The sequence below is a fragment of the Cataglyphis hispanica genome, chromosome 6 (genome assembly GCF_021464435.1).
Source record: "Cataglyphis hispanica isolate Lineage 1 chromosome 6, ULB_Chis1_1.0, whole genome shotgun sequence".
Classification (NCBI taxonomy): Eukaryota; Metazoa; Arthropoda; class Insecta; order Hymenoptera; family Formicidae; genus Cataglyphis; species Cataglyphis hispanica.
In genome coordinates this window covers 5,705,592-5,732,003 of record NC_065959.1, presented here as the reverse complement: position 1 = coordinate 5,732,003, position 26,412 = coordinate 5,705,592, and the positions used below count along the sequence as shown (strand labels likewise).

General features: G+C 33.4%; 1 protein-coding gene across 2 annotated transcripts; it reads left to right on the top strand.

Moving 5' to 3' along the window:
* The first annotated feature begins 2,471 nt into the window (after positions 1 to 2,471).
* On the top strand, positions 2,472 to 25,488 carry LOC126850319 (uncharacterized). 2 transcript variants are annotated; one of them, XM_050593189.1, is made up of 5 exons: positions 2,472 to 2,541; positions 16,644 to 16,951; positions 22,348 to 22,479; positions 22,671 to 22,808; positions 23,401 to 25,488. In XM_050593189.1, exons 1-5 carry the CDS (start codon positions 2,487 to 2,489, stop codon positions 23,689 to 23,691), a joined length of 924 nt encoding a protein of 307 aa, XP_050449146.1. In that variant the 5' UTR covers positions 2,472 to 2,486; the 3' UTR covers positions 23,692 to 25,488. The 2 variants fall into 2 exon arrangements, with proteins under 2 accessions (XP_050449146.1, XP_050449145.1); XM_050593188.1 differs by lacking the exon at positions 2,472 to 2,541 and adding an exon at positions 11,017 to 11,299.
* Positions 25,489 to 26,412: the final 924 nt, after the last annotated feature.

Below are 26,412 nucleotides of genomic sequence, written 5' to 3'. Positions count from 1 at the left end.
CAAAAATACAGCTGCCTCGTGTGACATAATTGGAAAAGCCTAGCAAGACTTTCTTACATTACAATTATTCGCATAGAATATCGAAGCACCTTTTCTCGTAACATATTAATAAGACTCGAGAGAGTATTCAACGATTATGTGCTATGCATTAAAAAATTATTTTTTTAAATATTTAATATGTATTAATATATGTATTTAAACTTTATAAAAAGAATAATAATTTTATGAAAATATTTTATAAAAAGAGAATTTGCATAATTCATAATCTATTATAATATAATTATAGTTATACATAATAGATTTCATTAAAATGCCTGATTACTTAACAGAACAGAAACTCTCAAATTATTGATATACGATCTTATAAATCATACACATGTTGCTCATTTTTACGCATACCATCTTGATGAGCGCCGCGGCTGAGGGTGCGGTAAAAGCAACGTAACAACGTTATACGCAAGTCGGTCTTTGGTGACAGAGGAGCCGATAATTATGCAAGCCAAGCCCGCGGGATGACCTAATATACTCGGTCGGCATTAGAGCCGTCTTACAAACGCTTCCTTCCTTTCTCCCCTCGTCTTTGCGCGGCGTTGTGATCATGCGCTAAAAATAATAGCAGACGGTTACAACCAGACAAGACGAAGGCGAGAGCGAATCAAAGATTGGAGGAAATATGAGGTTAAGGGTTGATTCACACTATATGAATTAAGGATTGATTCACACTTTAATTTACTGGAATAAATTTCTATAAAATTATTCGTATATATTTGAACTATATAAATTAATTCAATTCTTTTTTATATACAAGAGAATCATAATATCATCCTCTTGTATGTTCCATTTATTTTTCATGCAATGTAATTTTTGAGAATTGATTATGCTTGATGCTAATTATGCAATATAGACTTTTTTTGCGTATTGAGCCTTTCAAGTATCGAATAATATATACGAATAATGAAACAATTATTAAAATATTTTTATTTAAATCTAATGTTTCTTTATCGATTATATTTAACTATATGCAAACATTTTTCCTTAATTCAATGTCTGGCAATCGTGGCAGCGGATGCACTTTAGTATAAGATTTGCGCCCCTTCTACCATGGTGTATACTTGAAATCAACTAAAATAGCACATAAGGCACCAGTTTGTTGTCAAATCGATAGTACAGTTTCGAGTGTCGAAGTTCAATTCAAAAGTCAGATGATTTCGTCATGTCCGATTCAATAACCAGAATAAGATAAGAATCGATCAAACAAAGTTCTGCTGTACAGTATACAGGGAGGGCCAATATTAATTATTATACTGACGATTTCGATATGTTGCATTTCAAATATAATTTTTTTCTGTTTTATCAGCAAAACTAAAAGAGTCTTGATAAAAACTATTAATAATTTTTCCTTAATATTGATTACTTAACATTGATTTTTATAGTTTTATTTTTTAAATGAATGATATTTGCATAAATAAAATAGCATTAAAATAACATTTTTAAAATATATTAGATGATTAAATATTAAATATTGAGAATAATTAAAAGATATAATATGTTGAGAATAAACCAATCCTAAATTTCAAATGATCAAATATCGGCATTTTTAAAATGAATGATTCTATATCCATTGTTGTGGCTTTCATAGCAAAAGAAGTTCGCAATTAATATTAGGCGCCCACTGATATCGTCGTGATTTCAAAATATTATTAAAAGCGCACTTATTTAATGATAATGCTTGTAATATCAGAAGGATAAATTCTCCGATTATTTATATTCGTGGAAATTTGATAATGTTGTATGTATATGCGCAGAGTTTTTGTTATTCAACACATACCAGATGTCAACAAACAATATCACATATATTACATATATAGTCGATTTACGTAGATATTTTAAAGATGATGTTTCAATTGACCAATGGAATTAATTAATGTAAGTCCATGTATTAATTTTATTAATTGAGCGTACTTATAAAACTTATTAAATAATCTTGATCGCAAAATATAAGCCACAACGTAAGTTAGTTTATATCGAATGATGCATATATTCCAGATTATGCAATAATGTGTATAAATATGCACAAATTTGCTTCGTCATATCAGACATCTTTCTAAAGACTATAGAAAATAATTACACCGTAATGAGCAATTTGTTTGCCCGCTAATCATAATATAAATTTGGTTTTCCCGGCAATTACAATATAAAATATCGATAAGAGTTTGTATTCCCCAATGTATCGTCACGTGACGCCCCTTTTGTTTTTTTCGTCATGTATCATAACATCGTTGACTTATGAAAGAAAACGAATCTTGCCAACCTTCACACCTTGGATTTTCCAACAGCGCTACTATATTGCCACAAAATTCACGATGAAGTTGCGTGTCATTTATCTCTTAGCCTATTATCTTTTATCGAGACACATCGAGAGCTTCTTTCATCAATTAATACTTCTTCTGAGATGAGAGAATACATTGCCATGAACACCGAGGTAAATGACTGCTGATATCAAGTGTCGAGAAATTTTCAAATTTTGCTTTCTTCAGAATGGTAAGCAAGCTTTCCTTTCGATATATTCGGTAAAAAATGTCATAAATAGATGTTGTTTTTCATTGCCTCATTTTTTATTCCCAACGTCATACTTCAAAATTGCCGACTGCACATCAAATGTCGCATCATATATTATAAATATTATAAATTGTAAGTTTAGCATTAGTAATAGCACAAAGAAATAGAGAAAGAGCATGTCACAAGAAAAACGCGTCAACATTGCTGTGTTAGTGTAAATATGCCGTTTGACTGTTTTCTTTTTTTTGTTTTTTTTTGTGAAGTATCTTGAACGTTAGATTTACGTGCATTTTTCTTATGCCACCACCTTAAATCTTATTTTACATCCTTCACCATAACTTTCTCTTTTGGCGCTGTCAGGTTTCAGTTGCGTTCTCAGGACCGTGCACACATATTTTTGATTGTTCAACGGACTTGCCAAAAGTCGTAGATCGCCGCGATATTCGAAGGTTGACCCGATATATTTTTTTGGTTTTTGCTTTACGGATATAACCGCATTGAATATTGCGCCCAGCGTGAGGGGAGCGTCCATGGGTGGTCCCCTCGTGCGGCCGAAATATTAAGCAGAAAGAGCAAGATAAAAGAGCGAGACAGAAGACCGCGGTCCCTCCTATCGGTGTCCCGACGTGCCTTTTGTACCGGTGGAATGTGGCCGATGTCTCTATCCGCTTCTTGCAACCGCCGCCATCGCGAAGACCACACGAATCGATAATTGCCTCTTTCGAAAAATTACCTACCGCCTTTTCCACTTCGGATGGTTAAATGCCGCTTTTTAGCGTGTTCATTTGTACGCGCCTCGAATGCGCTTCCTCGCAATAATGTCGCGCGCAAAATCCTAACCGGTTGCCACTTGAGATTTCGGTTGCGACTTCGCAACAAGATTATCGTATTGGATTGAGTACAATGAACTCCACATTGCCAACGCTCGGATCGATCTAATCTAATATTGATATAACACGATACAAAACTGAAAGGCTCTGATATTTTAAATATGAAAAATTTCAATGGAGAAAGTGTACTAATAAGTTATATGTAGGAATCTTCTTCAATTATACCGATCGTTTCTTTCTTTGGACCATTCTCAACAATGACAAAAACAAAATTCACCCGATCAAAAACCCATTTAAACCATTTTCATCCCTTTTTTCCCTTTGTCACCATTTTTTCTTGGCTCCGGTCGTTAAAAGTGACAAAATTAATCCAAGAGATGAAGATGAGAAGATTTCATGCTGTGTATATGACTGAAGTTTTTCAAAGCAATTCGATACAGTAAGAAGTGTCTACTTCGTACAATACATTAGAAAAATTTATCGTTGTATTTTTGAAAGCACATTTTCTCAAGAAAAGACTCTTAATATTGTTTCTTAATCTATTGCAGGACTCTAACACTCAAAATTATTTTCGGTCGGTATGACGCCTCAAGGAAAATTATCTCTAGTATTATACTAATCCTGTATGTTTAATTTATATATTACAGTATTATTGCAGTATAATTCCACAAATTATACAAACATCTGTAAAAAGGTTTGGCTCACTAATGGCTCTCTAAACAAATGATTTGAGTCAAAGCAACAAAATGTATTTAAAAAACTCACCAATTCTATAAGATCGTAAAATTTTTCAAATGTATTAAATCATTATTTTACATTATTATTATTATATTCTATATACTATTATATTAAACATCTGTTTATTTGTATGTAAAGCTTAATGGATATTTTACGTATATGTATATATGAGAACATATGCAGTATTGACTGCATGTTATAACTATAATTCATGCTATAATGTTGTGGATATGAGTATATGCATATATGACATATAATTGCAATAATGATCACATGATCATTGTTAGTTAAGCAAGCTTTAATTATGTTAAATCTTTTTTCCAAATATTGAAATATTTAAAATACATAAAATACGCAACAAAGTATATGATAGATAGTGTGGATAGATAGATATATTCAATACATATTTGCATTATACCATTTTGAATCTCTTGCCTTGAGAAACAATATCTCGTTTTCTACGGCGCTGTGCGTACACGTTCGTTGCGCGCAATTCCCGCGATTCTCCTCTTGTATTTCCATCGAAGTGATTATCGGTTATGATGATGGGCATTACGCGTTGATGCGTGACTATGAGCATAATGGTCAACCGCGATACGAAATTAGACTAATTTCCATAAGTAACGAGACCTATGTGTCAATCTTGTAGAAGTTAGCAAGGATAGATTTGTCAACGCAGCCTCCGTGCGCATTTCATTTTCGGTGGAAATCACGTGCGTTTTCAGCGAAGCGATGATAGCATTGACTCATTAATTAAGCAAAACATTCCGCTTGGCTCTCGCTCGCATTTTTTTTCTGGACCACACGACTATATTTTCTACGTAAACTCGGTCTAGTCATCACTTAACACTGCTGTCGAAAACTGTAAATGGAAGAAAACACGTGCATATTAATGAGAGGGATTATAGCATTGATGTAATAAATTATATAACCGATATTTTATTTATTTATTTTCTGTCACCAGAATTACTTTTAAAAATTTAATCTTATTATTTTTAAAAATGTCATCTGGAACAAATATTGCAAAGAAAAAACATATGAATAATAAAATTTCTAATTATTTATCATTTTTATATCATTTTGTATTATTTGCCTACAATAAATCTCGGTATAATACGTTGCCATAGCAGATAGCAAAAATATTTGCTGTATCATTTCTAGAAATTGAATGAGATATAAACATATCGTGCATATATACAACAATAAAAAATTTATGATAAAAATAATTACTGAGAATGCAGAAAAAGTATTATTGTTTAAATATTGCAATTTCTCAGGATAATAATGTATTAAAATTCAAGCGATATCATCTTTTGCGAAAAATGTTTTTATCTGAAAATTCCTTAAACATTCTATACATTTTTGATATACGCTGTTATTTTTGCATTCTCATTAGAAAATCACGTACGTTCAGAGAAGAAAATGCATCGCTGTCGTATAAGGCGTGATAAATGAAAATGGCAAAGCAAAGTACTGAAGGAAATCGTACACGAATAAAATATAAAACAAAATATTTTGGATTCAATGTATGTATACTTGAAATTTATTAAATTTACAGCCTGATTTATATTCTTTGACCGCAGATGTTTACAAAAAATTAATAAAATTCGGCAAAATAATGCTTAAAATCTTTAAATGATAAAAGCTATTTGAGTCTACTGGACAAAAAAAAATAATGAAATATGAAGAATAAATTTTTTTAGTGTTTTTTTTTAAATATTTAAACATGTTTGCGTCTTTTTATGTAATATACACCTAATGTTTAATCACTTTGTCATTTTTCCATATACCGTTTCATCACATTGTATTACAATCACGCAGTGCTTTCGTAACATTTGATCTTATGCCAAAAGTTGACGGACAAATCATAAGAAGGCGGTCACGTAGAGTATTCTTCAAATTAAAATATGTCTCCCAATATAATGTGTCAGTCGCTCATACTTCTTTATTAATCTAATATGCAAAGCAATGTGCAAGTAAATGAAGTTCTTGTAAATCGGTTCTATACACATAATCTCAATATATCTATAACAGGAATATTAATAAAAATTATCGAGAAATATAATCGCGTTTTAAATATATATATAAGTATTTATATTTTACATTATTTGCTTATTTGCTTTAGAAAAATATAAGCATTTTTAATTAATGAAATTTGCAATATAATATCTGATAAAAAATGTAATAAAATGCATTACATATTTCTTTTATTATCAGAATTGTTAACTTTATTTAGTTTTGATATAGTTTGTGTATTATAAACGTAAGTAAAAAGTTGTAAAAAAGATATTACAATCTTGCTTTTTTTATGTAAAACAAACATTTAAATGGTAGGTAATATTCATCGCGCATAGCAAATTTGTATCAATAAATTCCATTCATTGTTTGACATTAAATGGTACCATATTCTTATTAACCTAGGTCATTTATTGATGAACTCTTCCGGTAGGCACGCCTCCATATTGCGTGCTTTATCAATAACGTCACGTGATTTTTACTGATTATACCCGCAAATATTAAATAAGTTGTATCGACACGGTCGTTTCTTACCGATTGTCACGTAGCGAAATTGCATTCTGTAGGATAAGGATATCATATAAGCACTTGCACATCAATATGCTTTCCATAAACAAAAGATTATCGAAATGCTTTCTTCTTACTTGAATAATAACGCATTCAAAATCGTCAAAGCAATGAAAATTCTTGGGCAATGTTATTCTAAAATTTGACTTTTAGACGATTAATAATTTAAAAGAAAACCGAAATTTTGGTATTATTGAAATACAGTTTTGAAATTCCTCCGCAGGATTCTTTTCTTTTCAATAAATAAATGTAATACGGTATATAAAGATTATTTCATATCTCTTCCTCCCTTCAGTCCATATCTTTATTCAGAGGGGATTGTTAATTCTTCTATACATATTTGATGCGTATATCTTTTTTTATATATTATATACTTTTCCGTAGATATATAGGAGATATATATCCTATATATCCTATATATAATCTGAATAAAATAAAAGATTTGTATAATGTCTATTGCTATAGGATACGTTAAATGTTTAGATAAAAATTTATACAATATATAATCCTTTCAATAATCTATAAAATTTATATCTAATTATTAATCTTTAATATAATTGATTATTATATAATGGTTTTACATAATAATTCTATAAAAGTATTATCTCATCTGTATTAATCTGTATTCGATTCTTACGTGTAGAACTTCCTGATACGCTTGACACGATATCCGGCACATTTAACCCGAGAATTGAACATGACCTGTTAAGTACTTTTTAACAGTCTTGAAATCTCTCTCTTCGTAACTCTCGTCATGATTCATATAACTGTGGTGAAAATCACGCTGTTATCATTTTAACGATTTTTGAATAAAACGGTGAAAAAATACGTGTCACAGATGATTGACATTAAAGTTTGATTAAATAAAACTCATCAGTTGAAAATGAATAGAATATAAGAGAGATTACATCATCTGATGCAATCAATGATAAAAACTGCAAATGTTCATTCCTAAGTGATCCACTCATTGCCTGATTTTCAAAAAATTATGTGTTGTACTTATTCATAGATATTATTTATTCATATAATATCTAATTATTATTTAATATAGGGTAATTAAATTTTTTTAAATTACATTATGTCATCAAAATAAATTTTTTTTAAACATTTAATGATTGATTTAAACATGTTTAATATTTTTATATTAAATGGAATTAATTATATTACAATAATTAATTAAAAATCTTTCCAAAATTTTTTTATCTAACTTCAAATGATCGCATCCGGATCGTTAAACTAGATTCCCCGAAAATATTTGTCAGTTCGAATCCTATCTTTTCTTGGACTCGATTATTCTAAGAAAATCCTTTTTGAAGTACAAATGGATTTGTCACATATGCGGATGCTTCCAACTTCAATTCAATATACGGCAACGTGCGTAAGCAATCGGGAGCTAGTGAAAGGAAACGTCATCACTGACATCAAGTGGGAGGTAAAAGAGGATATGAACGCTGTCTTAAATAGGGAATGCAGGCGCCATAGTGGGAAATTTCAAAGCGCAAGAGAAGAAACCTGGATCACTTGATTAGATACGAATCTTCCCGCGGTTCTACGAAAAAGTTCCATCGGCATCGAATGTACTTGATAGTAATATGATATCAATTATGATAAATTAATACAAATATGAATTATGAAAAAAAAAAAAATTAGATATAAAAAAACTTACGAGATAATTATACCGAAAGAAATTTTAGGTATTGGGAAAAATTTTATATATATACAAATATTTCTAATATAAAATATCACTTTATGCAAAATAAAGAAGAAATAAATATGCATGCAATAAAAAAATATATATGTGCTCAATAAATTGAGAAAAAAAGTAATATCTGCAAACTTGAAAACAGATTCCGCTTTCAATACCACCCATTAACACTAACAACACCCATTACGCAAGAACAATGATTAGAACAACGTAATAATTACTATCAACGTCATCATGGTACTGTCAGTATCGTTATTATACATATTTACGGAAATTTATATGCCCACATTCTGACGTAGAGCTATCGTGAAGAATCGTAGCTCATCATCGTTAGCACCGTTTATTAATGCTATGAACTCTTCGCAATGATCACGAAACTCGATATTACGAAGAAGCTACGGACGTATGAGATTCTCGACGACATACCGTGGATAACGAATGGTGTCACGCCTTCGTCGACGACAACAATTAGTGGAATCACGCGTACGACTGAGCTATTGACGCACATCTTTATAAGTGGAGTGTCTTATACTATAATTAGTTTTATCGACAGATTTATTTTATCTATAACAATGTATTAATATGATTTTTATGAAGAATATGAATCGATCAACTACATTTCTGTAATAAAAAATTCTCACGTGCCAACAATGATGCTTTGCATAATTATATATATGATTTCAATATAAAAAGTTTGATTGCATATGTGACTTAGAATAATACTGATATTAGTTTAAGCATGATATTGTCTGTTGTAAAAAATGCATTGATTAAATTAGCGATATTGTAGAGAGAGAGAGAGAGAGAGTAAAAGATTTTATCTTCTCGAGAACAAATTATTATACATTATCTACTGTACGCATATCATAAAAATTATCAAATTATTAAAATAATAAATAAGTAATAAATAAGAAAAATTAGATAAATTAAAAATCTTTTATTCGCTCTTTCAATTAGTTTTTATGTTTCTCGAATTGTGATCTAAACTTCTTTTTTTAGAGATAAAATTTTTGCTTTTATATATCTTGGATGCAATGCAAAAATTAAAAATAAAATTACATAAGATCAAAGCATTATGTAAAATTAAAAAAAAAATAGTTTATTGTTAGACAATTATAATAGATAAAATCGCAATTATCGACAATATTTAAACTGGAAGATTGAAGGGCTACGAGTCACTCTAGCGAATATCAAGTGACAAGTAGAAGGAAACTTTGATATCTATTCGTAATACTCAAGATTGCCAGTTCGAGAGATGAAACTACAATGTGGCGGCAGATCGACTGTGAGTCGACGTTAGAATCACTTGGTTGGATGACTAGTGCCTACTACGTACGCGTGGTGGGAGCTGTTTGAGTGGGGGTAGCGAGTGGGTCGCGGGGAGTTATGAATGAGTCGCGAAGTCCTGAACGTAGATCGCGACGGTGGGGGGCAAGGAGCCGCGCTGAAGAAGCAGCAGGCAGGAGGAGGGAAAAGAAATAATGGACGCGAAGGAGGTGGCGGTGGCGGTGAGTCTGATGATGAAGAGAAGGAGGAAGAATAGAAGATGGGAAAAAGTAACGAAGCGCGGGTGATCGAGGAAGGGCGAGAATGGTGGGAGGATTGGCCGAAAGCGGGGTGCGGGCCACGTGCTTCGGCGGCTTTACAATCGTATATAGGCACCGATCGGCTGAGTGTGGCCAGTATAATACCATACACTAACAGTACATTGGCGCACAAGGTGATAGAAAGAGTGAAAGAGAGTTGCGTTCGTGAACAAAAAGAAAAAGAAAGAAAGAAAAAGAAGGAAACAAGAAAAATAAAAGAGAATAAAAAAGCACAACGCGGGACAACTAAGGAAGAAGTCCTCCACTTCTATTCCATTACATAGGCTTACTCCTCCTTACACATACGCCAACGACGAATGAATAACTTGCCTCTATTCGCTCGCACATCTTGTCCGTTTAGCCTGTCGATTTATTCGTCCGATTGATCGCTCTTTATCCTCTCTCGGATGAGAAAACTTAACCGACCTTTGACCTTTATTGGAAACAAAATAATTATTCCGATCAGCCAATAGCGCTACAAGGGCGTGACAACAAAACGAAAGATAAGAGAAATCGAGAGAAAAACTAGCGGTATAGAAGGATAATCAAAAGCGGGACAGAAAAAAAAAGAAGAGAACCCACGTGGGCCACCCTTAACGGTGTACCCTTCTGATTCTTCCTCTTCTTCTTGAGTACCCCCGCCACCTTGTCAAGCACCCACCCCCTCCTCTTTCTCTCTCTCGGGATCCCACAACCCCCCTTCCCCCCTGTTGTATAAGAATGAGTGCATCGCGTGTCTGGGACCAGTGCCAAACGGATTGTGATTCTGTGCGCACAGTTTTTTAAGTGTGACAACCCTTCGGCGAAGTGACAGAATCGGTGACGACAGGACATTAGAACACAAACACATCCATCCATACACACGCACCATTCGTTGCATCTGTACATATACATGCATACATAACGCACGTGTATATCTATCACTCATATACATACATCGTTGACGCGAGAGAGGCGGGTGCCTGGAGTGATAAAGTGTTATACGATCGCGATAATTGTGGAAAACGTGATCATCAATTGATCGACAATAATGGAAACCATACTCAGCCGTGATCAGAGGACTACGTCCCATCGGGTCCTTGACCGTGCCACGCAGAGCTACGCACTAAACTCAACATTGCCGCCTAAATGCCAGGACGACATCGTTGCGAATAGTCGTTCCATCGGAGCAACAACGACTAATTGTGCTAAAAAATGCTTGCCATGCGATTTGTGTTACATGACGGTGTCTTGCAACAACCGAAGAGTACGGCTTCGTAGCACATCCGTGATACGATTAATGGTACCCACGTGGCTATGTAAGTCAAAACTTATTATCAACTGTGTTGATCACAGAACAAACATTTGACATTTATAATGATACTTGTAAAAAAATATCGCTGCTGCAAATCTAATTAAAATTTAATTTTTTCTATTAATTAATGAGCAATAACTGATTTGAGATTTATATTTAAAAAATTGTCAAATAATGATTTTGTATAGAAGCATCATGTATTAAAATACTTCAATAATGTAAAACAAGATATGATTTGAGCAATATAATTGAGACAAATAAAATAAATAATTTTATTATATTTTTATACTCTATATACATGCATTAATTTGAGGTCATAATAATGCAACATGATAGCATTATGTAATTATTTTAACAATATTTTGGCTGTTACAATATACTATTCTATCTTCGCGCAGCGTGGTCGTTGTCAATATAAAAGTTGCATCCTCTTTCCGGTGCAAGGCTTTCTACGAATTGATTTAGAAATCATATCAGAATTTGTTTTATTTGCATCAAGCTTGCCATTTATACCCCTTATTTATTATTAATTTTTTGTAACATCAAGTGAGAGAAAGAGAAAGAGAAAGCGAAAGAGAAAGAAAAATGCAAAAAAAAATATATATAATACCTTTTAGGAATTTCTAATATAAAATAGAATTATATATTACAATTATATACTACAGAACTCAACGAAACTTTTCAGCAATCCTTTTACACAAATAATCCGAATTATTAGAAGATTCTATCTAGAATTATGGAAATATAAATGAAAATAGAACTAAAAAATTTTACTCGATTGATATCGATAAGCTAAAAGTTCGATAGGGACTCGTAAATCTGTATCTGAAGCAACTTATGACTTGACGATAGGGTAAAACCCACGTGTTTCAACATTAATCATTGAACGTTCCCTGATGAGTATCTTTGCAAGATGCCGGGCTTCAAGAATATATTTACTGATCTACAAATATATACTTGGCTCGATTTTCTTCAATTGTTGATTTCATACTTTTTTTTATGTTAGCTTATAAAAATTGTAATTTTTACAACTTTTCTTTATAATAACATATCATTCTTTGTGTGCATTTTTTGACATTCTATTTAATCTATTGTTGCATTTGTCAATAATGATAAAATTTATTATAATATTTCTAATCAAAATTATTTTATATGTAATTTATATCGCATAAATTATTTTTTTTATAATTGTTTTTCAATTTTAATCAAATAATGTTTTAAAATAAATAAGTTTTTCATGATCGATTAAATTCGGCAAAGAAAGAGATTGGAAAGATGAATAGTCTTTTCAGAGTTGTCATTCTTGAAAAGAGAGATATTTAAACGACAGTCATTTATATATGTGCTTACTCTCTTATCCACTTAATCTAGGAACATTGTGAATTTTATTACATAAATTATTTCAATATATATTATGACAGAAAACTTCTTCTTATATAATAATTTGTATCGAATATTTTCTCAACTTACACAGTTATTTGTATAAGTATTACTATATTAAATATAGTCTTTTTTTCGTTATTATTTCCATTCATCTTATCAATCAACAAATGTTGAGCCACTGAAATATTCAGCAGGTGATAGACTCGTGTATTCATTTTACCTCTTTTATACTTTTCCTCGGATACTGTCTGTGCATCGCCGATATTACAAGGGCCTACCTCAACGACGACGCTAAACGACGGCGTTCCATCGAAAATTCCTAAGAGCTCGCGACCGCGTTGAAAAAAGTATGGCTCGCAAAGCCGGTGAACACCAGTGCAAAGCGTATCTTTGCTGTCGGCCAGCAAGAAAGACGATGAAAAATGCGGTAATGACGCACTGTCCTCGCGCATGCACACACATATACATTGCTCGTGACAATTATACCCCATTACACCCGACCCGCTACTCCCTTTTCTTCCGTTCACATCCACGGATCGAAGCGCGTTGCGGTAGGTCGCGATACGCGCGTATGTGTCTGCACATCAATTTATTATAAATTATTCTTTGTCAATTTCTCATCATCATAAGATGATGACACGCTAAGTTCTCACTAACATATATATGATTTATTGCAAAAAATTTGGCTACATTTATACCTCATAATAAGCGTATCTTTGCGTATCTACGGGGCGCCGAATATCTCTTACCTTATAATAATGAGAAAAATGGTTTAGCAGGTGGTTAAACCTATAATAGTTTACGGAAGCTGGGATTAAACCACCTGTGGAGGAATCTCACTGAGTTCAACAGGTAGGGTGACAAAAGCAAATAGAACTGTTTACTCGTGGCACGTATTTTAAATTTATTTTAGGAAATTCTAGAGCTCCGATTAGATCTTAGAGATTTTTCTTAAATTGAATCGGAAATTTGAAAAAAGCAGATAAAGATGATGAATAAGGCGTGTGTAAATTCGAGATCCGCAAACCTGTAAACTGAAGAATCGATAAGGAGGACCGTTACAAGACGGATGACTAATACTTTCATCAGCTTACTCGAAAATGACGTCAAACTCGTAAGAAAGTATGACACGAATAATAATAAATGGAGTCAAAGAATTTTGAAACGTTTATAAACTGCGTGTTGCATATTTTGTCTTATAGATATGTAAAAAAAATATTCAGTTTTATGCATAAAAATTCATTCAAAAATATTCAATATAAACTGTCGTTTGTATTTAGTAGTAATTTATATTGCAAGGAAATGCAGCATTAGTACATATCAAGAAGTTTTGCGCCATACCGCATATTGATATGATTTTGCGCAGTAAATCTACAATGTTTATCTGAATTAGGTGAATAGATAGTAGAGAGTAAATTCTAAGCAGCTGGCTGCCGTTTGACTTTCTTTTTTCTCAATAATAAGAACTTGTCTGAAAGTACGTCTATTTCACTTTGTATCTCTTTCTCTATGGACAAATTTAACCGATCATGGAAGACTAATTGCATAGCTATTAAATGTCTAAGGAGAAGAGAAAAAAAGAAGAAGTAATTAAAGAAATAAGAGAAAGTAAACGACGTTTTTGAACGACGAGTAAGGAGATACAATCGGACACTAAAATCATTTACGTAGATCACGATAAAATATTTGCAGTGTGAATGACAGTTTCTCGAGATACAAAGCCTTTTCGAGCTAAATATGGACTAAAAGTACATTGTAAGTACGTGTTTCTCCTAACATCATTAGCGAACATCATTAATTGGACGCTTTCCGTTAGAATTGTCGTTCCTTCGAAGATTCCCCCCTCTCCCCCTTTTCGTGAAAATAAAACATAAAGATAGATATTTTTATCAATATACTATCGTAGTTGTGTACAACTAATTGCAGAAACAGAAATAATAAATATTTGTTTCTCTTTCTGCAATTAGTAGAAGCAATGTGTGTTCATACATGGCAACTTAGCAAAATACTTTTTTTCTTAATTCTTCGTATCATATATATTGATATAGATTGACTTCGTCTTCTGTATATTTTTTATTTCGCATGTCATAGCTGATTGTGCAATCTATTTTTTCACACGAATTTAAAAACAAATAAAACGATTAAACGCGCAATTAATGCTTATCACATGCTTGCGATTATTTTTGTAAACTAATAACGCTTCGTCAAATTCTTCTCAAATGTATCGAAAGTTTCGTGACATGTTTACGTCCAAAGTTACGACAACGTGTCGCCCCCGTTGGTCGACACGGTTTTGCGTTGTCACTTTAGGGCGCAAACTTCCCTACGGCAAATTGTTCTCTCATCGCAACGTAGAACGCACTTAAGAGCCGCTCATTAATATGCGTTAAGTGTCCGAGGCGTCTCCCTACACTCTACCCCACTCTTCATTTTCGCCGCATCTTGCTCTTTCTCCGTCTGCATTTTTGTCTTTCTCTCTCTCTCTCTCTCTCTCTCTGTTCTGTCGCGTCCGCTGGCCATACGCTGCATCATACGCGCATTCACGCACATTAAAATTAAATTCGTTAGCGTCTATGAGTGGCACGGCGCACCTCCGGTTCTTGATCGCGTGACTATTCATCTCGTCGAGAGCGATAAGTCAATCTGACATTCGAATCATTCGATTCTTTGACACTTCTATTTTGGTACAATAGTTTTCACTTGTTTGAGAAATATTATTATTCATATCTAATCATAACTTTTTGCAAGATGTGATACTTTATTAAATATTTTGACAAATTTTGTTAAATAACGATGATAAAATTAACAAAAAAAAAATATTTTTTTATGATATAAATTTATGATGACAGTATGTGGTGATCGTATATGTATAATTTTTTAAGATTATGATTTGATTTAAAGACAGATTTTAATGTGAAAAATTCGACAATTATATAAAATATGTACAATTTAGATAGAATATATTAATAAGTATAAAATGAATCACATCGAGAAACGGTTTAACTTTAAATCAAAGTTATATTCCGCAACAATATCTGTTCGACTTATACATTGCTTGATTTTTGAGACCTCTTTGAGATAGCGGTTGAGAGGGAGGCACGGATTAAATACAGACAACACACGTCGTATGCGGTGGCCTCTCGTCGTTATACATCGTCCAAATGCGTACGAAACTGTTGATGGTTTGTCGTCATATCGTTGCACGTGATCTGAGGCCCCTCATCAAGGGTCGTAACTCGCGTAATAATGCGACGACGAATTCACGGGCACATAATTCGATGAGCGGTGATTCTGAAATTGCCGGATGATCATAAGACGGTCTCGATCGAAATCTACCATTTAGGCGCTTACTATCGACGAGTGAATCCCCGAGGGTGGAAACAGACGGGAGTAGAGGGCCCGATGAGCCGGAAGCTCAATGATAATTTCACGCAGGCATCGTCGCGACTCTTTCGTCAAATCGTTGATTATCGTCGAATATTGAACTATATCTCCGTCTTTTATTTTTAAATACACAGACAATTCCGTTAATGATACCCGTAAGTTAAATTTTTATTGCGAAATATGGCTTCAAACTTGCGACGTTCATTCACCACGCCTGCATTCATGTAACTGTTTTGGCAATCTCTGCAGGCTTTTTTATTGTATATCCCATATGACATATATTAAAATATCGCGTCAGCAATATGAAAACAACGAAGAAGGAAATACTTTTCATCGATCTCACTCTGTTGCAATTATTGCATACATGCACAAATAAAAGAGAGAATATTTTCATTATATGTTATATGATATTAAATCATAATCTTACTTAAAAAAAAAAAAAAAAACTAAAGATATATTTTAATTTTTTATTGATATAATATTTAATGGCATTGTTTGAAAGCCATATTGTGACTTAAAATGTATAGTATGCTTAAAAATTGTTTGGCTAACAAATCTAATACGATTATTTTTGTTTTCAGGCTTCTACTTCTGGTTAAGCATATTTGCGGTTGTACTAGCGGCACCAGTGCACAATAATTCAACAATGGATGATTGCTGTAAGGATGGGAACGTAATAACTGAATATATTCTCGCAAAATTGAAGACGCCTAGGAAATGGGAGGACCCTTGTGGCAATACTGTTGTCCATAACACTGATATCCAAAATACTGATAGCCAAAACATTGATAGCCAGGCAGAGAGTGTAATTATCGCACAACTCATAGACGGTATAATCATCGTAACGCGCAATGCATTGACCCATGCAACCATGTTTCGGCAGCGTTTTGTAAGTAATAGAATTTATGTTTTGCTTATTGTTTTTTATCATTCTCTTTGAGAATTTTAGCTATTTGTGCGCTATCATTATCATATTCATTTTGATGCGGATTAGAATTACATATATATATATATATATATCAAAGATTTTAATATTAAACTCATCAATGCTTAGATAATTACTAATGTGCCTTCTAGAAAGGGGGGGGGGAGAAGAACAGGTAGAGTGAGAGAACTTCAAACGGAAGATGGTTATGGTAGTATTTCCGGTCGTTCGGACATTGATCGTAGTTCCACGAGTCGCATAGACCTTCGAAAAAGATCTCAATCTTTGTGAATTTTATCACGTCTTTATATTGATCGAAAGCGCGTCATTAACTTGGTCCCGTTTTTCTTCTTATCAAAAAAAATATAAAAATAAGAATTAATAAAATAGATTATCCAAAATTTGTGTGAGATAAATTCGTAGAAAGAGATTTTTTAATACAATTTATGCTTCAAAAATTACAATATAAAAATTGACATTTAGATAAAATATACTAAATATAAAAAAATAAATTTTTGTTTCTTCATTTATTATATTATATTTATTAAAATGCGAGATTTAACTCTGTATTATAGTTATTATCTTCGAGGGGAAAGTTAGATTTCAAAAATATTAACTTTAGATTTCAAAAGTAATATGTAATCGATTTTATGAGACAGATAGATACATATGATCACGAGAAATTTTTGTTTCGAAAGAATCTTCCCAACCAATCGTACCTTATTATTTCTGGCCAAGGACAATAAATCACGCACCAGACCCAAGCAGTTCCTCAAGGTTTCTCTCTAGAGGCAATTCAAAAAAAAGAGATCGATTGGAAAACCGCGAAAGCAAAGATAATGTTTCGCATGCAAAATTTTATTTGTTTTTTCAAGAAAGATTATTCAAAATTATTTTATATGCTGTCTAATTGTGCCACAATACCGCTTTTTTATTGTTTTAAACTTCCGAAAAACGAAACGCGAAAAAATAATTATTAATTCATAATAAGCTACGTTTTTCCAAAAAATAGTATCCAAAAATAAATACCTACGACTGATTGTTGAACATCAGTTACAATCGCACAAAAATCTTCCTCCACTCGCGCAAACGGTATTTACTAAGCGAATATATGACCGAGTAAATTAACATTCGTCGCGTGTATCGGAAAAGGGTATTTATGTCTCTCCACGTTATGGGGTCCGTCTTGCCCTAAGGGTCCGGCCGAAGACTTCTAGAAAACGTTCCCGTTACATCATCGCACGGCGATACCGGATACCGATGTTTTCCAAGTCAGCGTATAATACGATATTGCATGGATCCGCGACTCGCTTTTACCCTTGGCAGAAAAGACAATAAATTGCGCACGTGTAAATGCCTCGCTACTTGCGACATAGAAAGGATAGCATGGAAAAAGAGTGAAGTCATAGTCGAGCAGACAAGAGTCAGGTTCCTCTCCTTGTCGTGAACATCGAGGCTGAAAAGCTTCAAGGGGGCCTTCTTCCTCACTTGATATCGACTCGCGGCGACACACTGTCTAGTGGTCCAGTATGACTTCATCTTCCGACTCGTTATCGGTTCAGCATAGACAGTTTACTGACTGAGGAAGAATTAGATTAGTCAAGGACACCGAGAAAACGGCAGAAAAAATCGATGTATCTCATGGCGCGAACGCGAAAAAAATTTGCAAAAATATGTCACGGTCTCTCGCAATTGGAGAAAGAATTTTCCGTAAAGCTTCCGGGATGATTGAGAATCATTAGAGCACATTATTTATAATTGATCTACTACATGGACAAGACCCACACAGTTGTGAATCTATATATTTCATTCTTCTACTGTACGTTTATTCGCTTTATCGTGAAACTTTCATTGTTTCGTCGTCATGACGGTTCATCGTACGTCCTTGCATATAGCCTGTAAACAACTTATAAGTCGAATTCGGCTGTCTGCAATCCGTCGTGATCGCGACGGGGACGGTGTCTGCATCTTCGTACGTGAAAGAATCGGATAAAATATCGGAAGCGAAGGATTCCAATAAATCAGAATCGGAAGCTGCCCCTCTCCTGTTCCTCTGACGGGCACGCCACATCGGCACATCGCCTGCATACTAAAACCCAGACCGGATATACAACCTGCCAGTGCATGTACTCGTCTCGATACGACACATTTCTTCTACCATGGTATATTACTGCCTTTCGATCTCTACTCGTCTGTCGTTGCTTTGAGCAATAACATATTTTTCAAACTCACATGACCGTCACGCGATCGCAAATTTTTTATCTCAATTTTACAAAAAAAAAAAACTTAATTGAATATTATGGAGATTAACACAATATGATTTTTATATATCAGAAAAAATCTAACGATTTATGCAATTGATGCAATGTTAGAAAAATTATTCATAAAATTTCGAAATTGTGAGGACTTTATTTAGATCGCATAAAAAGTTCATTTCCATTTTTAATCGTTTCTCTCTTTCTCTTTACATCTTGCTCGTAGAATGCGAACTTGCGAGCCATTCGATCGACTCTTGAAATCGTCGTCACACCGAAATTTTATAACTTCTAATAAGCGGTGCAGCGGTGAAGCCGCGCTAGAAGAAAGACTGAAAGGCTAATTGATTTTGACGGGTCCTGGCAGCGCCGCGCGCGGAGACCATACCTATTCTTGCCAGCCTACTTCCTGCCAGCTTCCAGCTCGGTTTTACGGTTATTCGTGCCCCAGTGTGGCCGACGAGACTTTTACGAGGCACAAAAGACCCGCGCCACAGATTTGCCCGCCGCCAGTGGTTGTTAGCGACAATTCTTCTCATTCTTTCCTTTTTGTCTTGTTTTTATCATCTTTCCCTTTGCCCATTCCTGCTCTTGCAATTTCTTCATGTTTATATGTCCCGTAGCAGAAAAAAGTGCAAGGAAAGAAAATTTAAACGCCTCGGCGCGTGAAACAATGATCACGGCATTTGTCTTTGCAACTTTACGCGTCAATCTTGATCTCGTATCAAAATAAGAATTGTCAAAATATCGATACTCGAGCGGAATGAGAGTCATAACGTGTGAATGTAACCAACACATTATAAAACGTGACGATGAAAACGAGTTCTTTTCGGCACCTGAAAGAAGGAAAGGCAGACCTAGGCTTAGCAGAAAGTTCTATTAGGTAGACGGGTAGATCTCGCTAATGTATTTATTAGAGGATTGCTTGCACAAAATTATCGTAAAATTTCATTTAATTACCCATCAAATCCCTCATTACCTCATGTATACGTCAATATGCCTAGAAAACTTGATGGTCGAGATATCGTTATTGGTATTATTGGCAATAACGACTGATGACGCAATCGGTGGCAGACCACCGTGCGTATTTAATATTTTTTGATACAAAGTGATGGGCCGAAAAGATATCTTTGTATCCTTCTGGATGCTTTCGTAACGATCGGGGCGTGAGAAGGGCCGATCATCGATCGGCGCACGAGTGCCCGCAGGTACACGAGATCGAACATGCCATAACGAGGGAATGAATTTAATGAATGACTACCGCGATGCCGCCTTTCTATGAGCTACCCTGACACGCCGTTATCGTACCTTCAAAATCCGTATGTCACAAATACTTATTTTTCACGGGCGTGCCGCTGTTTGCGTTCATCAACCTACGTGCGAGATCATAAACTTGTTTTTCCGTCGTGACATCATATGCACAGATAGAGTACAGACATTGAAGACATATGAATTATCAGGCTACGCAACACGTGGTTCTTGGACAGTGTTGATTCTCAGGAATGTTGTTTGCGATCGAAGGTACTATCGCATTGCAGGTCATGAGAATAATATCGTACGATCATTATTTCCATTCCTGTCCGAGATAATAGTGCACATGCAATGCGTTATCTGCCCCGAGAACAATTATTTCAAGATACGAGATCAATGATGCTAAATCATTATTCTTTGTATATAAACACTATTTCGTTAGATACCGTTTATTAAGCCAGAATATTAACGGCGTGATTCTTTTAAGACGGTTGTTTGATTCTTCAAACCATATCACAACTGTTTATCATAATAAGAGGTGAATGACCTATCTACGACTTAAAGACTCGCAGGAAAGAACGCACAGAGCCCGAAACATAATTGCTAAAATGCTACACAGTACATAATTATTATATATAATAAATATAAAATTTTATTTTACATAATAATTATTACAGTAGCGTTTATAAATTTTCTAAAGCTTCGTAGTTAAAGTAAATATACTGAAATCTTCTACATAAAATCACATCACAATAACAAAACAGAGAAACGACTTTCAATATACGCAAACGGTAGCATGTTTTTCTCAACTTTTCCGGCACTTCTCAGCTCAGTGGATGATTCATAATGATTCGTTCGATGTAAGGGATCCCTGATGGGATAATTAGCGTGTCTCGGCCGGATTTCCAAGTAATTTCTGAGTAAAGGACTAAGCTGGCTTTTGTTAGCTGACCCATCCCGGTATTCCCGAAAAGTCAGTGTGCCGCCGCTTCTGGCACGCGCGCATTCTCGCATCGAGAACCGGCGCAAACTGCCAAGTGTTATTCACTCGGCAGCGCCCGTTTCGCACAGTCTGTTGCCTGTTTTTCATTGTACCAGGAACGAGGGATATCGGCAGACTGATCGTGTAAAAGGTGTTACACGACGTGTAATCGGTGACTAAACGACACGCTGACATTCAGTGGCGTCGAGTTACGCTAAGCTACCGCAGAGAAATTAGAGCGAATCCGGTGCTCGCATCAGTGCTGACATAATTGACGGATACCTGGAAATACAATAAGAGTAGCGCGATGCGCTACTCAATTTACGATCCTCTTATAAAGTGACGATATCAAGCGACGAGATACACCGCTGTATTCAAGATAAAGTTTGCGTCAAAGTTTGCGTTTTTGTGAAATCGTGTATTTCTGTTTTTTTTTTTTTTTTTTTTTTCCAAATTTTTATCAATAAAATAAAATTGAGATTTCATAAAATTAAGTGCGATATAAAAATAAGAAAATAAAATAATTGAATAAATGACTCGTTCTTGTATATAATAAATGCGAATGGCCCCTGATACAATAGAATAGCAATTATATGTATCATTCTATCACGAGGATATATATATGCACATTTCGTATGTTTTATGTACAATTGAATCAACTCCTGTTTATGTAATGAATATAAGAGAAATGCAGAACGATGTAGCGCGCTACGCCTACGCAAAATAATTTTTCTTAAATTTCCGCGGAATTACGCGCTTAAAGCATAACGATGAAGGAAACTTGAGTTCGGCATTTCTTTCTTTAATATTGCGGCTTTATTTTTGTGTAAAACAATGCATCTAATTGCGCCCATTCTTTTTTAATTTTGCAGATCGAAGAGAATTTAATGAAAAAGTACGATCCCACTAATTTACCGCTTGACACCTGGAAATACCACTGGCTGCCTAAAATACCTAAGGAAATTGGAGAAAAATTAAGTGACGAGTATCTCAACACTATAAACGTATGTTATCAATGACGTTATTTTATGTTGCTTCCTTTTTGTTGCTAGCAAGGCATAACATTGATAATAATGTACAAGAATAATCTTTGGAAAATGTATATTTTTATGAAACATATAATGTGCGCGACATAGAAATACAAATAAATAAACCTTTAAATAATTGATTGATAACAAAATTGGTACATTTTCAGTTTGATAAGGCTATCATTGAATCGTATAATTATATGCAAAAATATGCGATGGCTCTGGAACAGACGGTTTGGGACCAGGAAAGCTTGCACCTCGGTTTTTATGATGAATTCAGGAGAAGCGAATTCAATATCCGAAATGTGAGTTTATTTTTGAGATCATACACAAATCCGTTATTTTCATAAGTAATTAAGTTAGAACCATAAGTTTTTCATTCGCCGTTCTTTCGCGGCTTGCAGTATAAAAAAGAAATTGCTTTGTGCTATCAATGCAATTAACGAGATAAATTGTTCTCCCTTCTATTATTACAAGCGCGATAAGAAACATTTTGTCAAGTTTTGTGAATATTTTACGTAAAAGTTGAGTCGTTAAAGATTATCGCTGAAAGAACTGTTTGATCTACCATAAATGATTTTTGACATTAATTTTGCTATCCTACATTGGAATTCTCTGAGGTTTTTATTTATTCTCGATATGCATCAGCTTTAATAGACGATCTAAAAGATCGCCGCGGAATATATTCACTACTAATTGAAAATTATTAGCATTACCTTTCAAGTTTATGAGAATAAACTCAAAAAAATTGAAGTCCTATAAATATTTTTGAAATGCAATCTTCTTGCAATATTAGATCTTGCTCGTTTATTAAACAACTTGTCATATATTCCCTTATGCTGCATATATTGTCTAAATATTTCAAACATCTCTAATATCTTAATACTTTTTTTACAGATTCTTTGTGAGTTGCATAATGCTATAACGGTGCGCCCATTAACGACACCGAAACCTGTCCAGCGATCAGAAATGCCTGACGCTTATCGAGTAGAATCTTTCAGAAGAAACGAAACAGCACGTAACGTACGGGACTGGGTATGCTATCGTGACTATATGAACTGTCTCGAATATATGGAGCAAATATTTTATCATCTGCGCTTGCAATATAAACTTATTTCTGAAAATGATGAAAAAATTGGAAAAGGGTTATCAGACGACGATTCCTCATCTCTTATCTTGGAAAATTGATGCAACGGTGATTGGATATTTTGTTATTCTAAGAAAGAAAGAGGATGGCAGAATCGATTGATATTGTCGCGGGATATCCCATACGATTGACACAGTCAATATATATATATATATATATATGTTCACCATCCATTTTCTCCCTAACGGTATGGCATAATATGCATCAGATAGAATAGCATGAAGGAAAAAAGAAAAAAAAAATTTTAAATTGCGTGATTATTGGTCTATTGCTTTCACAGTTCACCATCACATGCATGCATATACATAATTACACATATATCGTTTTGTGCGAAAATACACCACAATGCATTTGTATATTTGATTTCACGCGCAAAAAAGAAATTAGATGTGATAAGTCCAACAATTCGATCGTGCAACGTTTAACACAAATGTATCTTGAGATTACTACATATCACAATTATCTAATATTTTAACGTGATATCTCTATGCTCAATACATTTTCTTATTATTTTAATAACGTTGAACACGATCACAGTTTAATTTTAGTTTTTAAATACTTAAAGATTTGAGACTCCTCACGATACATCTCTATACGAACAATATTGCAAAAATTACCTGCCTTTACCTATTCTACACACGATATACATAAGATAAAAACACTCGAAAAAATCACGAAAAATATTATGAAACAATCTCAAGTCGATTTATCTAGTATAATTATTTGTGTGATGTTTTATTTAGAGAATGTCAGTTTGAAGATGTGGACACTATCTATGCTCAATGCTTAAAAGCAACAAGTGAAATGAGCAGAGAAAATTAGTTTAGTAGAAAAAAATTCATATGCGCTGTAGGTTTATAATCAAACACAGTATTTTCGATCTCTCGTGTGATCAACGAACATAGAAAATTGCGTGTATAAATTGTACTGTGCACGCGACAATAATTTTACATTATTAGAAAGATTTCTTTGCAGCAATTCGTGCCTCATAATCTTATATAATAATTTATTGATTAACTATAATATTAGTATATCTATATTTATTCAGATTATTTATTTTATTTTTATAAAGATTTTACACACTTTGATTAATTGTATTTAAAGTATCTAGTTGAGCTTAAAAGTGCCTAGTGTATAAAAGAAAGAAGGATATATCACAATTAAAATTCTGTGCGCACACATTTTGCCCTCCGCGTGTGCACGGAGTTTTATTATCATGATATCACTATCATAGTGCAAAAGGAAAAAAATGCATCGACTCGACAAAGGCTACACTATTTGTCGCGCTGTTGCTATTGCTTCCTTTTATCGATATATCTTTGCAGATTATAAGGACTCTCTCAAAGAAATGAGGCTCGTTAATTTTGCATTTTTGATTACATTTCGCAATTATTTCACTCACAATAAGATCCTTCTAGTATTACGTTTTATTTTATACTATCCTATTTAAAAAGTATATACTTTATGTATAATACTTTTACATGATCTTTTTTATATCAACATTGATTTTTTTGTTTTTATTTTAATAAAACATGAGGCTGTTGAAGACTATTAGCAACACAACGTATCAGAAGAGAATTTGTCGTCAATATAATATGATTTGTCATCAATATAAATTTATAATTTCATTCATACATAGATCAATATTTTGCCGTTTTATGTGTATTTTATATGTATAATTATCAACATCTATTTTATAGATTCATACAACATATATTTTTGTATTTGTCTAATATATTATCATTTATATAATTTCAAATAAAAAAAGTCATATTTTGATACGTCCTATGCTGATAATCTTCAAAATTAATGTCAGAAGAATTTTTTTGGTACTTACGACTCGAAGTCACGTGGCTATGTTTCGCCGAAGTGCGGCCACAAGAAAAAGTTACTGTGCGATTGCCTACAAAAAAATGTATATATTATCCTACATCCTTAATCATACTTAATTTTCACATTAATAGAAACTCGTAAGTTTATCATAAATTTCATGTAATGTGCGTACGAGATTCATCATTGTCATCGACACAATTTTAATGCGTTCGTCATTAAATCATTATTTGTACGCACATACGCATCGTATAAAGTGTATTTTTATTTCCATTGCGTCTGTGATATATGCATCCTAGAATATCCTTCAAGCGACTAATATATTATTCATTACCGAATCCATTTTGCTTCCGTTTCAATGAAAAAAAAAAAAGACAGAGAGAAAAAAACAAGAATAGACATGACATGACACTGTCTCGAATTTTAATTCAATGTTTGTAATCTGATTTTATTACTTGTTTTATTATTAATTTAAAATAACTGATTGTTATTTTAAAATATTTTTTTTAATATTTTACTATTTCTACTATAAAGTACTAATATTTTTCATATCATGACAGGTCAATTTATATTTTGTAGAAGTATTATTTTTTATTTAAAATCACAAAATTTGTTGTATACATTTTTATGAACACATCTTTTTTAAAGTAATGTAACAGCGCAGTGAATTTTAGCGTTGATTAATACGAATATGTCCTTTAATCGGTCTCTCTGTCTTTTTTAATTACAAGTCGAACAATTGTAGAAACATGTATGGAACGCATAAATAAAAAACCATATACGATCGTAAATATTCTAATTTATTGTAAAATTGAATGGTCGCTTCACATATATGTATATTGTATATAAATAGATCTGATAATATTTTATAATAATAGTAATAAACTACGAATTATTATTGTGAATATGCAATATGGATGTGGGTTCTTTTG

What these genes read in the sequence shown, in the direction of transcription:
- LOC126850319 (XM_050593188.1), top strand. Translation starts at nt 11,032, where the DNA reads ATGGAAACCATACTCAGCCGTGATCAGAGGACTACGTCCCATCGGGTC. An exon ending in CCATGTTTCGGCAGCGTTTT is followed by an intron (nt 16,952 to 22,347) that starts GTAAGTAATAGA and finishes TTAATTTTGCAG; the next exon opens with ATCGAAGAGAATTTAATGAA. An exon ending in AGTATCTCAACACTATAAAC is followed by an intron (nt 22,480 to 22,670) that starts GTATGTTATCAA and finishes GTACATTTTCAG; the next exon opens with TTTGATAAGGCTATCATTGA.